Source organism: Toxotes jaculatrix, chromosome 4 (assembly GCF_017976425.1).
Source record: "Toxotes jaculatrix isolate fToxJac2 chromosome 4, fToxJac2.pri, whole genome shotgun sequence".
NCBI lineage: Eukaryota > Metazoa > Chordata > Actinopteri > Toxotidae > Toxotes > Toxotes jaculatrix.
In genome coordinates, this window is record NC_054397.1 from 17492070 (window position 1) to 17507261 (window position 15192).

The following is a 15192-nucleotide window of genomic DNA, read 5'->3' on the forward strand; positions in this document are numbered from 1 at the left end:
GTGATCTGTATGGCTGAGTTATCAGGTCACAGGTGCGTTCATGTACGGCAAGTCCGGAGTCGAAGGACCACAGCAACAGTAAGTCCATTACAGCAAGTGTTTTGTACAAGGAACCTATAATACTACTAATAAATATCTAAAATATTAATATGAATTATCCACCTTTAGCGGCCACACTAAAGGCTTAAAGAGATCACAAAAGAAACTGCAGAACACCCAACACTGGTCCACTGTGCTTGTATTTGACCTTGATCTTTTAATAAAAAAAAAAAATTCACACATGGATTAACAGTTTTCTCGTGGTCATGAGAACAATATAAAAGGCTTTCCTGTGGAAAACCCAGTACAGTCACAGCTGACAGATTTACAAATATTCAGCCATGTTAGGACACAGAAAATACAGCTATTCACTCTCATTTACATGTTCAAAGATGTTCAAAGGCCCATTATGAATTAAAACCATAACCACACTGCTGCATTACCTTGCTTCTGCATGTATTTCACAAACCTATTATTAACTAGGTTGACAGCAGAGCATAAATTAATCATGCAATTCACCTTATCTGATTGGGCAAATTTTCAGTGGTGTAAACAAGGTTAATACACAGTTCAAATGCATCTGCAAGTCAATTCAACGTCTAATAACAAAACTCATGCAACTTGAGTTCTGATGGCTAGCATCTGTGCCAAAATGCACTTATAATACCAGTAGAGACATGTATACAACTCTGAAACCACTTCAGGTGAAAAGCTGGCAGGAGACAACAGGCTCAAAGATTTATTAAAAGAATTCTGTACACATTCTAAAACAGCTCAATGACTTCAATGGAGTATTGTCCGTCATCCTTTTTCACTTTCATCTTATTGAGTTCTTGGAGGCTGCCCTCGATCTTTCCAAGCTCAGAAACCAGTCTCACCTGAGGACACAAGAAAGCAAATCGTTTTTAATTTTTTCCCCAGATAATCTTTTCCAAATACCATTTGTTTTCTGAAAAAAACAAAAAAAAAACACTGCCTAGGCCATTATAAAACCCTGTCTCTAAACAACAACAGTAACAGAGTGAATATTATCAAACCAACATGGGGAGACTGTTACCTGAGACTTAACAAAGCTGTGGAGGTTCAGCAGTAAGCCTTTAGCCTCTGGAGTCATCACTAGCACTGTGAAATGGGCATCCAACACCAAGCACACCCAATCCAGGATCTACAATCAAATGCAAAGAAAAAGTTAAAAATCACACCTTTCATTTAGAGCTATTTTGTGGTCAAAAGTCATTGAAAAAGTATTTTACTGTTATTACTGCTAGAACTTTCTTGAGAAAATCTGTATATCATGATGGCAGTGCTTTTACACGTTTGTTAGATACTATAGGTTTGTAAAAAATGTTTGGGAAACTAAAATGTTATTTTTGAGATCAGACCATGTTGATGGGATTTTGGCAAATGTGATCACACTAGGCACAAAACTGTTGTGTGTTTCTAGGGGCTATATTTAATTTAATCTATCTCAGAATAACTCTCCATCTCTTGACATTGACATATGCATTATGGCTGAACTGAATTCAGACTGCACACAGGTCAGGTTAAAATAAAAGTCTGATCTCCACCATGTCTGGATTTGAAAATCTGTCAGCAAGTACCCTTCTCTGCCTCCACATAAGTCAAGTGACGTGTCCTGCTGTGACAAACAACTACCTGCACTGACATGTCAAGTGTGGGCACCCTAATTACCTAGTTAGACATTAATACAGACCTGAGCCAGACTTGGTGATCTCAATCCATGCATCTGTGGGAAAGCATCTTGGGAATATTTTAGGTAGAGAAACTGCAGGTACTGGAGGAAAAGCTGATTGGATGAAAAAAGAAAATGAACATTGTAAATACAGGTTTTTAAAAGACCTATAGTTGGACTTACCAAGAATCTTACAAGAGCAAACCATTAGATGTGAAATATCAAATGACCTATATCACAGTCAGAAACTATGGATAAAGACCCAGGACTGTAAACTGTATGTACGGTTTGCACACAGTGAACTACCTAAATAACTAAAACTATCTGTTACTTACAACAACATGCTGGGGGGAGAGATCTTTTAGGTGTGGGAGGAGGAAACTGTCGCCGTACGCCGACTGCAAGACCTCATTTCTTTGAAGGTTGAGTTAAGATTTCATACTTATTTCTCAGTCTTTTTAAATTGAGCTATGGTTGTCTTCTCTACTACAGCTTTATATTTTATAAGATTTATATCTAATACACAAAATATGCAGAAACTCTGGATACAAGGCATAAAAACATCTGACTGAGACAAGTGTCAAAGACACTGGTGAAATGTTGTGTTTCAGTGACTGTGCACTTGAAGGATACAGTAAAACAGCCTTGTGTAATCCCACTGGACAGATCTGTTCTGATGGAGTTGAAGTCTTCTCCTTGTCTTCTTCTTTGGTCTTCATGATAGCACCACCTTCACTGAGGGCGTCTGAGCGATCCTCGTCAAAGGACGCGGGGCTAAAACCATTCTGCAAACCAGCCTGCCCATGCTCCCTAGAGATTAGGGATTCCATGAAGGAGACGCTGTCAGGCTCCAGACTCACTTTCTCTGCATCGACGTCTGGCATACTGCAAGAAGAAGGTATACACCACACTGTTATTTTATCATTTTATATTACATCAGGTCAGTCTAATAAGAAAGATATTTTTTAAAATGAGTTGCATCAAACTAAACATTTGAAATCACCTGTATGAACCCACTATTTGCAGAATTTGACAAATGTATTACTTTAGTGCCCCCCTGTGGTCGTATCAAAAAGGACACTGGCAGAGACATGTACTCATGCCTTTATCATTATGTTCACTGAAGGGGTTGTGCACTTCATCATAACTTCATAAACATCAGTCAACATAGTTGGAAATAAATTTGATTTTACCTAATAAAGGCCTTGAGGCAGGCACAGGTGACAGCCTCAGGGATGTCAGGGAAGAACTGCAAGCAGAGCTGACACAGAAAGTAATCCTTCTTCTCCAGGGCCAACAGCAGAAGGTCAGGACACACACTGTGGATGGTCATAGTGGTAAATGGTCACATTCAACAACAGCAACTGCAGTGTAAACCAACTCAGTTATGACTTTTCCCATTCAAATGCTGTTTTGGTACTTACAAGCGCATTAAAGTACAACAATGCATTATGTGGAATAAAGGCAGATACAGTAGTTTTGGGAAACAACATTTTAATTTTTCAGTTACTTTCTTGCCTTACTGACCTGTGGCAGAGGCACTGAGTGTGCACTAGCTGTGCCAGGGTGCTAGGAGTGTAGAAGGCTGGATCAGACAAGCTCCGGGACACAAGGATTGATACCAGCTGCCCCACTGAAGGCTGTAAACCCTGAATGTCTGATCGGGATAGAAACCCCTCCACTTCTTTCTGGACATCTTCTGCTGGAGCTGTCTACATTAGGAAAATAAAAATATTTTGTTAATTGTAACATGTCAGAAATTGTCAACCTTGTTATGTGGAAGCATACAGATTCAGTATATTGTTAGAGAGCCATGAAAAATCACATTTTTACCTTGATGAGCGCCAGAACTTGGTCAATCGTTAAACAAGGTGTTGATTGAGTCTTACGGTTTGTTCTCTGTATGGAAAGAAGAGTCAAATTCATTTGGCTTGCCTTTACAGATAAAACTACAAAAAAATAACCAATCCTAAAGAAAACAATTCAGTAGTCTTGTAGTATTTTGCAGCAACTACAATAAATCACAATTTCATTTGGAGATAGTGGTATAGCACTATCTATAAAGTTTTTTTTATGTACACCGTCGGTCTGAGAAACATTGTAATTGAGAATTTTCAAGGCAAGAGTGTGAGGCTGATGCACTAACAATTCATACAGCAAGAAATCTGGCCTTGCTGTATGTCGCCTTATTTTGCCTCAAAAACTCCTTTTAAACATAGTTATACAACATACCGTCTTCCTGGTCTCCACTGTTCGAGAGGGCTGAGCTTTCTCTCCATGCAGAATGTTATTCCAAGATGGTACAGAAGCTGGAGCTTTGGAGTCTGTGACAGTTACAAAAACACACTGTACTGAGTGAACGCAAGAATTTTCAATGTAGACATCACTAGCAGTGCTACAGTCTCAGTTTGGACAACTGACCACATGACTGAATACGCATTATACAGTGTACAGTTGCTTTATTAATTGCATATGCTAAATCATGCATGCAGGTCTTAAAGGTCGCAGGTTTGTGTTGTTTGCTTTTTTTAGTTGCAAGCAGTGATTATTATTACAGTCACAGAATTACAAATTTGTTTTAGCTCACCTTCAGTCTTGGCCTGCCTGAGTTTCCCCAGTGCAGAGGCCAGGGAAGATTTGGGGCACACAAATGGTATAACAGACAGGGTTTTCCCATGTGGAATGAATAACTTGTTGGAATAACACCACAGCTAAATAAGAAAGAAAATGAACACAAATGAAAATCAATGATACAGGTAAACACAGTACAGATAATACAGACTGCCCAACTAGTCTATTTATGCGTCTATTTTAAGAGTGTAAACTGCTATAAAGTTGTGAGGAGGGATAGTGAACCCCGTCACAGTGGAGAGCAGACACAATGTTCTACCAAAGTCATACAGTCCTCCATCAGCACCCAGCAGCTGGAAGGACAGGGAACCTTGGCCTGCAGTAATAACAACAATGAGGGAAGCCTGAGTCGGTAATTCATGCATAATATTAACGTCAGCAACAAAAACTCATGCACACACCGGTGATTGTCCTGTATTCCTGTGTGAGCTCTAAGGCCCTGCTGCTAGCATGGCTACACATAATTAACAGTTTTTCATCCGCTGATCATTAAACAGAAACAGAAAAAATTAGCTTGGTGGGTTATTTAAATTAAATACGCTACACACATCATCCATACCTGCCCATAGATTTTACCCGCCATCTCTTTTCCTGCCTGAAGCGTTTGGAAATTGGTATTCCAGATGCAGAGAAAGTCTGAAAAATCAAAGTCAGAGTTAAAGTCAGAGCTGCCAACTCGTATAATTACTTTTCTTACTTTTCTGGTGTGACGTTCTCATACTGAAAACCTTTGGGGCACAGCTCTGGTATTGAGCATGTTGACTGACTCTTTACTGAGATCCTAACTGTGTGTCCCAGATAGACTTTAGATCTGTCATGTTTAAAGTCATGCTTTTAGTAGAGAGAAAACTGAAACAACCATCCTGATACTCAAACTAATTATATCTGAAAACCTCAAAAAGATATATCAAAGTAAATAAACAACTTACCTTTACCAGCTCCAGCAGAGGGGTGTGGAACCCCCACAACAGCTACATGGGCTTCATCCAGGACCAGGGCTGATGCTGCCTCCAGCAGGCCCTCACCGACTGGAAGACCCAGCAGCAGGCTACGGGGAAGTGGAAGAGCCTGAGTCCCCTCTTCAGTTCCCAGGCCCCGGACAGAGACCACACTCTGGTACACATGACCGTTAGGGTCTGGGTGGCAGGAAAACGATGAGGCACAAAAAGTGAAAAGGATTATTGAGAGAAGAGGCTAGAGGGAGGAATAACACCACTCTCACTCATCTTACATGTGACATCTCCTGCTTGTGCAACACAATGCACAACTTAAAACAAACCTCAACATTTTTTTTGATTCCAAATGTAGAAGCTTTCATTTAATTCAAAGATCAGCACTGGCTGCACAACCAGTGGTGGAGTGCCTTGTCCATGGTTGATCTCCATTAGCAGTAACAGTGTGCTGAATTTAAACAGTGTGTGCACCCTTTAACGTGTCCTTCTTTATTTCAGAGTTCCCAAAGTAGTAAAGTTGCTACCGTTGGCTTTCAATGTCAGTAATTACATGCTTTTTCATTTCTATCAGAAATTCATGTGTTCACTGTGTTGAGTACATTTTCACTCCCAAGTCCCTGAAACTGGCCTGAGCTGTCAAATACGACACTAAAAATATTTTCACAGGAAATTCAGGCTTACAGAGATAAAGCAGGCGGATGTGTTTATCCCTGTAGGAGGCAGAGAAGCTGAATGGGGCGAGACCAGGCTCTTCTCTCTCCAGCCGGTACCTCTGTAGGGTGTTGGGGTTCAGTCTCTGCAGGTAGAGGAAATGATCTCCTTTCTGTGGGAAGACAGTCAGAGCCATTAGAGGCAAACAGGCTTTTAGAAATATCAATAAGTGTATGCTGATGCCCGAGGAGATAACCAGGACTGACAAAATTATTTTTTGGTAAAAATTCAGGTTTTTCACATGAATTTCCCTGAAAGCACACAAGCATGTCAGTGAATTAACTGTCTTTATAGCTTAGTGTCATGATACACGTCCAATGAATACTTTGAATTAACTGCACTGAATTATCAGCTTCAGTGTCTTAAGTCAAAAGCCAAATGTATAAAATTATGTTACCTGTTCAGTTGTGAAGATGATTAACTGCTGTGTCTCTGCCACTATGTTGGTGCTCCACCTAAACACAAAAGACAACTCATCAACATGCTACAAGAAATGACAGGTCAGACTGTAGCACAGCGCTGGCAAGAAAGAAAAGTTATTTCAATGTTAGTCATTTTGTTATGTCTGTCTAATTTGTTTCCTGAACATCAAAGCTGGGAGATGTATCCTTATAACAGAGGTCAGCTGATGAAATGTGTCACGTCTTGGGGCAGATTCTGAACCTCGCTCTGAAGATTGTAACACAAGCGATTTACTGGGATTGTAAGGCATAATGATGCTGACCTGATGGCTTCTTCTTGAGCTAGGACTTCCTCTATGGGCTGCTGGGGAGCAGAGAGCAGAGAGTCCAGCAGTCTCACAGCTCCTCTCTGGAACAAGACCACTGGCTCCCCTCCGTGTACACAATGGACCCTCCAGACATCTGATGACACCTGGAGAGGACATACAGAAGGAGGCAAGAACGAGAATGCGTTCAGTTGTATCAACAATCAGTGAGGACACTTATAATGACATATTTAGCTGGTAACTCTGAAAACTATGGATGCACCATAAACATCACAATGTTACGCGATCACAGCAACAAATGGTACCATGTACCATATCAGCAGTAGAAAGAAAGAAAACTAATTTATTTTCAAGTTTCTGTAACTTTGGTTAAGGACTATGGAAATGTTCACATGGAATGGATGTAGAGTGTGAACAGAAACTGCCGGCTTGCTTGGTGTGACTAGCAGAAGAGATGAATATCCATGACTTACAGTTGCTTTGAAGGCCTTGTCTAAGAGTAGGTCTTCTTCCTTCCAAATTCTGATCACCTTGAAGACAACAACAGAAACACAAGAAATTCTAAGGCAACAGACATTTTTGAAAGGTTGGCTGTAAACAGACCTCTAGGGTCTACATAAATGAAATAAAATATATATTTGTTCCAGAACCTCAAGCTTTAAGTTTAACTGGTCACACCTCAAAAAGTACTACAATTGTTTGGTGAATCAGTGTAACAATATGGACAAAGAAAACTGATAATACAAACCTTGTAAACAAGTGGATGGAAGAATTAAACCATGCGAAATGAAGCAGTAAATTCACAAACAGTTCACACACATTTATTGAAAAATAAAGTTTTCAGTTACTGCTTTTTCAATAAACAATAAAGTGATATGTGTTTGGAAGTTCACTTCTTTAAGTGTAACACCATCTTTAAGTGTATGGAAAATAAGGATAACTTACTTGGTTAGTTAATTTTTGACCAATTGCAATCTGGCAACAAGTCAGTGGGGCTCGGTACAAATACATACAATACACAAATGGTTAGAAAAGACTACCTTATTGTCTGAGATGACCACATATTCCTTGGTCTGTGAGTTGAAGACTGCTGAACAGGTCAGAGTTTGACCTTGTTTGACCGTCCAGCTGCCCAGCGGCTTCTGGTCTGACACCTGGCAGAACCACAAAAGGGAGGAACAATTAATAACATCACTTTCTTCAAGAATGCATAACCTATTGTATCACAGTTTCCCTTTACCCATAACACTACTACATATAAAATAATGCCATAAAGTCCTCCATGACAAACTGTTGGCCTAAAATAAATCTCATTCCTGTGATCAAACCAAACACATTTAAAAATTCTACCAGTGTAATCATGTAGCTGCCTTACCTCATTTACACAAAGTTATAACTTATTTCATAAAAGCTGCAGTGTTTTTAGCGGGTCAAAGCTGTTCGCTATCCATGTTAGGATGACGGTAGAAGATAATAAGTAGCCACTTCTGAAAGTTGACAGTGATAAATGCAGCTATGCGTCAGCTACTAGGTAATAAGCTAAACCTAAGCTGAGCCTACCCAGGAGAAGTTATCATTTAGCAAGATGTGTGTGCCTTGCGGTGGATATAGCTAACGTTAGCCAACATGCATCGCCTATATTTGTAAACTAGCATGATTTTACTCCAAGCTGTGCGACCCTTACAGACAATTTCCACGGAAAAGGGAGTCAGACTAGTATCACAGCAGTAAGGTATGTCTTGCCTGTGGATTATGTCGCTATTGCTGAAATGCCAACACGAGTTTTACAGGTCGCACAGATCAGCTGGCCCAGGTTAGGAGAGCCTCCTCAAAACAAACAGTAGAACTTGCCTTGTACAGCGTGACAGATCTGGTTGAGTCCGTGACGACGACATGGTCGCTGTCCCTCTCCTGTTCGATGCCCTGAATACCTGAATGTGACAGATTTTGAGCTGGAACAAGTCCGCACAACGTGTATCCCTCATACAGCGCGGCCATGCTGGACGAGAAGAAAGTGGAGCTCGTAGGATATCGCGAGAATAGACGAATGCCATGCGGAACCACGAGAGGCTCAAATCTCGCTGCTATGTGAGGTTGTTAAACTGATCCTGAGGCACAAGCTTGACGGTAACATGCAGTATCCTCTTGTTCCCTGTTGTGGAATGTGCACCTTTTTAAACAAAGCTTTTTGCACATTACAGTATGGCCTAACACCCAGTGGCGGTTCTACATTGAATTACTCCCTGGGCGACACCCCCTCCGAGCGCCCCCCCCCCCCCCCAACTTCCCCCTCAAAAGAAAGAAAAGACACTTGACACAAACAGCCATGTTTTAACAATATTTATATTATAACAATCTCCAACTCCAACATTGCCAAAACAATTTAGAAATGAAAGTTATCAGAAATTAAATTAATATACTCTATATACATAAAAGTGGCAAAAATATACACATCACACATAACAACAGCAGAGAATAATAATATAAAATAAAAACAATATAATTTTATTACTTTAGAATAATAAAGAAAATAAAAGAATAATATACCAATAAAATGTAGAATAAATATTCAGAATAGCACAAATCCATCACACAAATGAAAACACACTAAAGGAAATCTAAGTACAACACTATAAAAAAAAAACTAACAACCAAAAACTAAAACCTGACTTTTCTGGCCTTCCTTGATGCAAAATCATCAATAATGTCATCATATGAAACCTGATCCCATATTGAGTGATTGACACTGTTGACAGCAAGGCCAGTGGGCCATTCCTGACACATGGTTGACCTCAGGTACGACTTGATCAACTTTAGCTTTGAAAAGCTCCTCTCTGCTTGAGCCACAGTGACTGCCAGAGTAAGTGTGATCCTGGGAGCAGGATTATCAGAAAAACAAAACCATATAGGCCTGTATTTATAATATGAATGAAATGTGTGTTATTTGGAAGAAAGTCGAGGTGACTTTAGCCCACTAATTCCATTAGAGTACGTGTTTACATAACCTTGGTAAAATCTTTTGAAAGTGTTGGCATGTGGTTGTGCTGCCCCCCATGTGATGCCTCCCCAGGCGGCTGACCGGTTTGCCCGTGCCAAAAACCGCCACTACTAACACCTCCTTCATGGACAAACCGGCCCATGAATACCGTTGCTAAGAACTGATGTATAGCAGAGTGTTTGCAGTTTTGTGCTATTGGGAATTTGTCTGAACGACACATCTGTTCACAAAGTACATTTACAAAAGCCTGTTATACCCTAAGATTTATGACATTGATTTATGAAGTCCATTATGTTACATTCTTTTGGGGATTGTGTCATAGGTGTGGAGTCCTCACTGGTACATAGTAATGCAAACTGAGATATAAAAGAAAAAGATTTTTTTTTAAAAAAGTCATGTTGTGGTAGACCATAGTAAAATCTTGTAAAATCTTCATAAATACCTTGTGGATCTTGTGCTAAGTCACACTGGTGAAGGTGAAGTAGCGGAAAAACACATTATTAATCAGGACTGAGTCTGATGAAACAGTACAATAAAAAGACAGCTTGAGTCAGACCATTTTCTTTAATTTCAGAGACCAGAACACACTGACACCTATTCCATATTACAGTGGCTTAGTAGTCATCAGGGAAGGGATCTGCTGATGTTTCAGCACTGTTGAATTTCTGAAGGAAGGGAACCCGAATGAAGGTTATAATCAAGACTGCTGGGCTCTATAAAGAGACAGAGACAGACAGACAGATAGAGAGAGAGAGAGAGAGAGAGAGAGAGTTTCACAGAAGAGGTTAGATTGGGCACATTTACTAAAATAGAAATACAGTTCCCTAATACTGGAAGAGTTTTCCACAGGGAAAAACTTTGATCTATAATTTGGGCATTCATGAAGTTACAGAAAAACAAACCCAGGCCTTGTTTATCATCCAAGGAACAGCTGTGGAGAGTTATGACCCTGTTGGGTTTTCTTAAGAAAAAAATGTCTTAGGCTGTGAGATCATAGTGAATGACAGTGACAAATATATACTTATTTTAAAACACCAAAAAAATTCTTTCTACATTGGAAATCAAACATTGTCTGGAAAGCTACCCTCTTATCCTTTTCTTCTAAAATCTTGGGCCATTATCTTATGTCAGATGAACCCCTGGTCAACCAGCCTGTCTTCTTTTGCTAATTAGCTTTTTCTCTTTTTTTTTTTGTTCTGACAAAAATGTACAGTACATTACTGCTTACTGCAGTACAACATTGTCCTAATAATGAATCAGAGGATGATTTTTTTTCCAACACTGCCTTTGTACAGACAGAGGGTTTTGAAGTGGTCAGTGAAATTTGGATTACATGTAGGAATTGTTTACGTTAACTTTCAAGGCTTAATTTACTTCCATCAGACCACTGTACAGGAAATATCTAAGTTAGTCGGTTTCTTGCAAAGATCCTGTTTTAAATGGAATTTCATTTTTTGGTGGCCTGAGCTTTCTTTTTTTTTAAACCTTGGGCTATTTACTACTTACCTTTGTACCTTTATGTTAAGGCTTTTCACTGGACTTGAACGTCTCACATTTCAAGACAAACTGGAAAAATGGGGATGTTGTAAAGCCTTTCAACGGTAGTATACGTCCATAAAAAAAAAAAGAATGAACAGCTTTTTCTGATATGTTTTGCTTCTAAATATTCCTTACGTTCAAAGCATTCAGGTATTTTGAGGTTTCCATCGATGCACTGGGTTGGCGTTGCATATCCACACCCCCTGGCCTTGTCCAAGCAGTAGAGTGAGACGATTTCTTTGTGTAAGATTCTGTTAGGATCCAGTTCTTTGATCCAGAGTTTTCGTCCTTTGTACAATATCCGTCCTCTCTGTATGCCAACGCTGCAAGGAGCTGTAAGTCACAAGGAGCAGAAAAAACATTATTCTGGAGAAATGGTGATTTTTTTTCAGTAATATTGAAAGACATCTGCATGACCCCATGAGTTGCAGTTTAGGGAGCTGGAAAGCGTTTAAATCACTTGGTGTCTGACAGGTTATTTTATTGTACTACATCAAATTCAGCTCAAGGTCATCATGTATGATGATGTTCAGAATATTATTATTCAAAACATAGTTTTCAGTACAGGTCAAATGCAGAAGCATTGCAAGCAAACCTGTGATATAAAATGATTGTAATATTGGTTGTAGTCCTACCCTTGCAGGATGGCTTTTCAGACCAATTCCCATTCTTCTGACAAACAATCTGCAGGCTTCCCTCCAGTACATAGTGTCCATGGCAGCCATATTTGACTGTTTCCATGTAGTCATAGTCTCTCTGCTCGTTGCTTGACATGTAGCCCTCGTTGATGTTCTCCGGGGGAGGGCATGTCACCACTGTAAAGGAACAAATGGGGAATAATAATAATGACCTTTGAACTGGAAATATGTCTTGCAGCGCTAGCATGGCATCTCATACCTCTGCATTCGGGTGTCTTGGTCCAGGTGCCACTGGCAGTGCACTCCGCTCTCGCATCACCAATAAGTACATATGGAGGCAGACACTTGTACGTCCCTGTGACGCCGTAATCAGTGGTGTTCCCTCTTATCGTCTTGTCATAAATTATTATCCCTGACTGTGGAATTGGAGCCAAACCACAGGACACAGCTGCAAGGGAGGAGAGAGAATATGTTTAAACTATATGTACTGGCATATATGTGCTTGTACTGTATATGTGCTTATATAGTATTTTTAACAGCTTGATTAGATTTACCCTGGGAACTGAGTGATAGCTTTGTTGTTCTCAACAACAAATACAAATGTTTTTTCGGGGGCTAAATAATGTCTTCAAAGACCACAGAAAATGTTGGATGAGAGCAAGCATGTAATTTATGCATTAAGCTTTCTTTTTTTTATTTTCCTGGTCTTGCAGGAGGATGCAGTGGATTACATACGCCTGCACGCTGGTACTGGTACGCTCCACGTTCCATCAGCTTGGCACACAGCACTGCTGGCTCCATTCAACACATACCTGTGCAGAGCAGCCATATCATTAAGTCAGTTTCTACTTAGGTTGTAATGACACACAAAATACTTGATAACTGATTCCAATCAGGCTGTATGCATTTGAAGCCGAATGTTGGTTGATCAGAGGAATGTTAAAATATCAGCTGGATGCATACAAAATCATTTAAAACATTATTCTGACTTTGGTTTAGTGGTCACATTACCTACACCTAATGTGTGATGAGCAGACTACTGATAAAGTCAGCTGTTTTCACTAGGTTGCTCTGTTCATGCTTAAATTATCAAAGTCAATTGCACAATTAACAACACAAGTCGTGTTGGTAAAACAGATGACATAGATGAAATATATAAAAATTCATCAACACGGTTGCACTTTAAATGTCGGCACTTGGTTGCAACCAACACTAGACAAGCAGTTGTCTGCAGTGCTGATTTGTTATGAAGTTCTCCAATGACAAAGATAATCATTTTTTTTAAAAATACCACCAATGTGCATGGAAGAGCAAGGTGGCTGCACTTCAGACACAAACAGCAGCCTCTGCATCTACGTCATCAGCATATCAGGGAGTCTTGTCCAGTTTTATTGAGAGATTATCCCCAAAGTTATGGAACATGTCGCAATAAAATTCAACAAGATCTTCTGGTTTTACCCTTCATGACAAGTGTAGTTGATTGTACTCTGGTACACGGTATCTTCGTAGTACAACTCTCCATTAGACAGTGGATCAGGATAAGGACACAGTTTTGCTGCGGGTGAGAATACAGTAGAGAGCATGTGTAAATAGAAGTTTTTGCTATTCAGTTATTATTATTAATATTTTTTTTTATGAATAATGCCAACACACGAATTGCATGTATGCTTTACCTACTGTAGTTACTTACAACCCTGAAGTCAAGCTGTGATGTAGTTGTGCAGATTATCTGCACAACTGCAACATGTTCTACATATTATACATCATTCACATACTGCAGCATAAAAGATAAATTAACACAATATTTGTAATAGTTACAGTATCTGATTACCTCTGTATTTATAACACAAATAAAGAGTACAGTAATCAGCAATAGTAAGCAGTACTTTTTAAAAAAAATGTATCCTACAAAATCAAATTACTTAGGCGTAAACATTTGTTCTGTCACAAGACCTTAAGTTCTCACTAGAATAATGGAGACCCACGTATGCACATTAATCTGGTTTTTGTCCATTGTCCACTTGCAGTGCAAACAATCTTCCGAGGGCCCGACACAGGGGTGTATCCTGGTTTACAGGACAGCACTAACTCTGCACCAGGGTTAAAGTACCTCTGGACTCCACTCATCTCAATGCTGGCAGCCATCTCAGGCCTGAAACATACTGCAAAGACACATGGATTTAATGATAATTGTGTTTAGAACATAAATCAGTTACAAAAATGGTTTAATGAGTCTAATTTAGAGCAATATTTACTGGCAGCTGATTATTCTGAAGGAATGTGATTCTCTTTCTCTTCAGGACTAAATTTAATCCAGTTGTCCTGAAATAGTGTAAATTACATTTCACATTATTGTAAACTATTTAAACAGTATGACTAATTATTCTTTGGAGATTTGTCAACATTTAAATATTGAGAAATTAAAATCAAAACCCATTTTTGAGTTCAAATATTTTCTATAGACAGCCAAATAATATCAGATAAAAGCCAGAAATATTAGCAAATACCGTCATCTTGTTGGGATGTCACGGTGGTAAAAAACACAAATGGACACAGCAGAAACAGAGTCACTACGCGCTCCATCCTTGTCCATGCACAGACGTTTCTTTCCTGAGATCTGTGGTTCAAAGACTGAACCTCTGTCCCCCTTCTCACTGCTGTTTGTGTTTCTCTAAAAGTAAACAGATAAGAGCAGCATGAAGTAACTTCTCACTGCCGGTACTTGTTTGTTTTTGTTTTTTGGGGGGTTTTTTTGGCTTGCTGTTTGCAATAACAGATTAAAATCTATGTGACATTTTACTGGAATTGGGAAGCTCCAGCAGTGGACTTTCCCTCCTTGCTGCAATATTATGAAACGGGAACAAAAGATTTTTTTTCCTTGGTTTTTTGTTTTTTGTTTTGGTTTGTTTGTTTTTTTTGCGCAGACCTTGTATGTTTAGCCTAATTCTACTTATGTTTAAATCATTTTAAAAAGCTTAGCAAAATGTGACAGAGATAAAACAAAAGAACACGAGGGCATCAAAGGGCAGTTAGCAATGCAATCTCAGTACAAATACAGAGAAGAAAAAAAAATCTGTTTTCTCTCTGAGGCAAATTAAGAAACACTTCATGCCTTTGTTACCAGCAGACTGGATCATTTTAGTGCCCTTTTTTACTCATGTCTCAATAAAAACCATTCAACAGCTTCAGCTTATTAAAAATACAATGGCTTGCATCGTTGACTTGGACCCCAAAATTTCATCATATCACTTTAATTTTCAATC

At 39.3% G+C, this 15192-nt stretch overlaps 2 protein-coding genes across 2 annotated transcripts; both read right to left on the minus strand.

Annotated features, from left to right (window-relative positions):
- Positions 1 to 231: 231 nt before the first annotated feature.
- nol11 (nucleolar protein 11) lies at positions 232 to 8760 on the minus strand. Its single transcript, XM_041037345.1, has 18 exons — positions 8606 to 8760; positions 7795 to 7908; positions 7228 to 7284; positions 6752 to 6900; positions 6425 to 6482; positions 5998 to 6139; positions 5293 to 5499; positions 4923 to 4999; positions 4320 to 4443; positions 3965 to 4056; positions 3566 to 3631; positions 3260 to 3444; positions 2926 to 3051; positions 2366 to 2617; positions 2068 to 2146; positions 1754 to 1846; positions 1097 to 1204; positions 232 to 917 (listed from the first exon to the last, which is right to left on the minus strand). The coding sequence occupies exons 1-18, from the start codon at positions 8750 to 8752 to the stop codon at positions 804 to 806; spliced, it is 2190 nt and encodes a 729-aa protein (XP_040893279.1). The 5' UTR covers positions 8753 to 8760; the 3' UTR covers positions 232 to 803.
- Positions 8761 to 10297: 1537 nt separating this feature from the next.
- Positions 10298 to 14587, minus strand: LOC121181412 (beta-2-glycoprotein 1-like). The gene is made up of 8 exons (XM_041037366.1): positions 14437 to 14587; positions 13915 to 14091; positions 13388 to 13484; positions 12665 to 12741; positions 12189 to 12377; positions 11927 to 12106; positions 11427 to 11624; positions 10298 to 10465 (listed from the first exon to the last, which is right to left on the minus strand). Exons 1-8 carry the CDS (start codon positions 14510 to 14512, stop codon positions 10401 to 10403), a joined length of 1059 nt encoding a protein of 352 aa, XP_040893300.1. The 5' UTR covers positions 14513 to 14587; the 3' UTR covers positions 10298 to 10400.
- Positions 14588 to 15192: the final 605 nt, after the last annotated feature.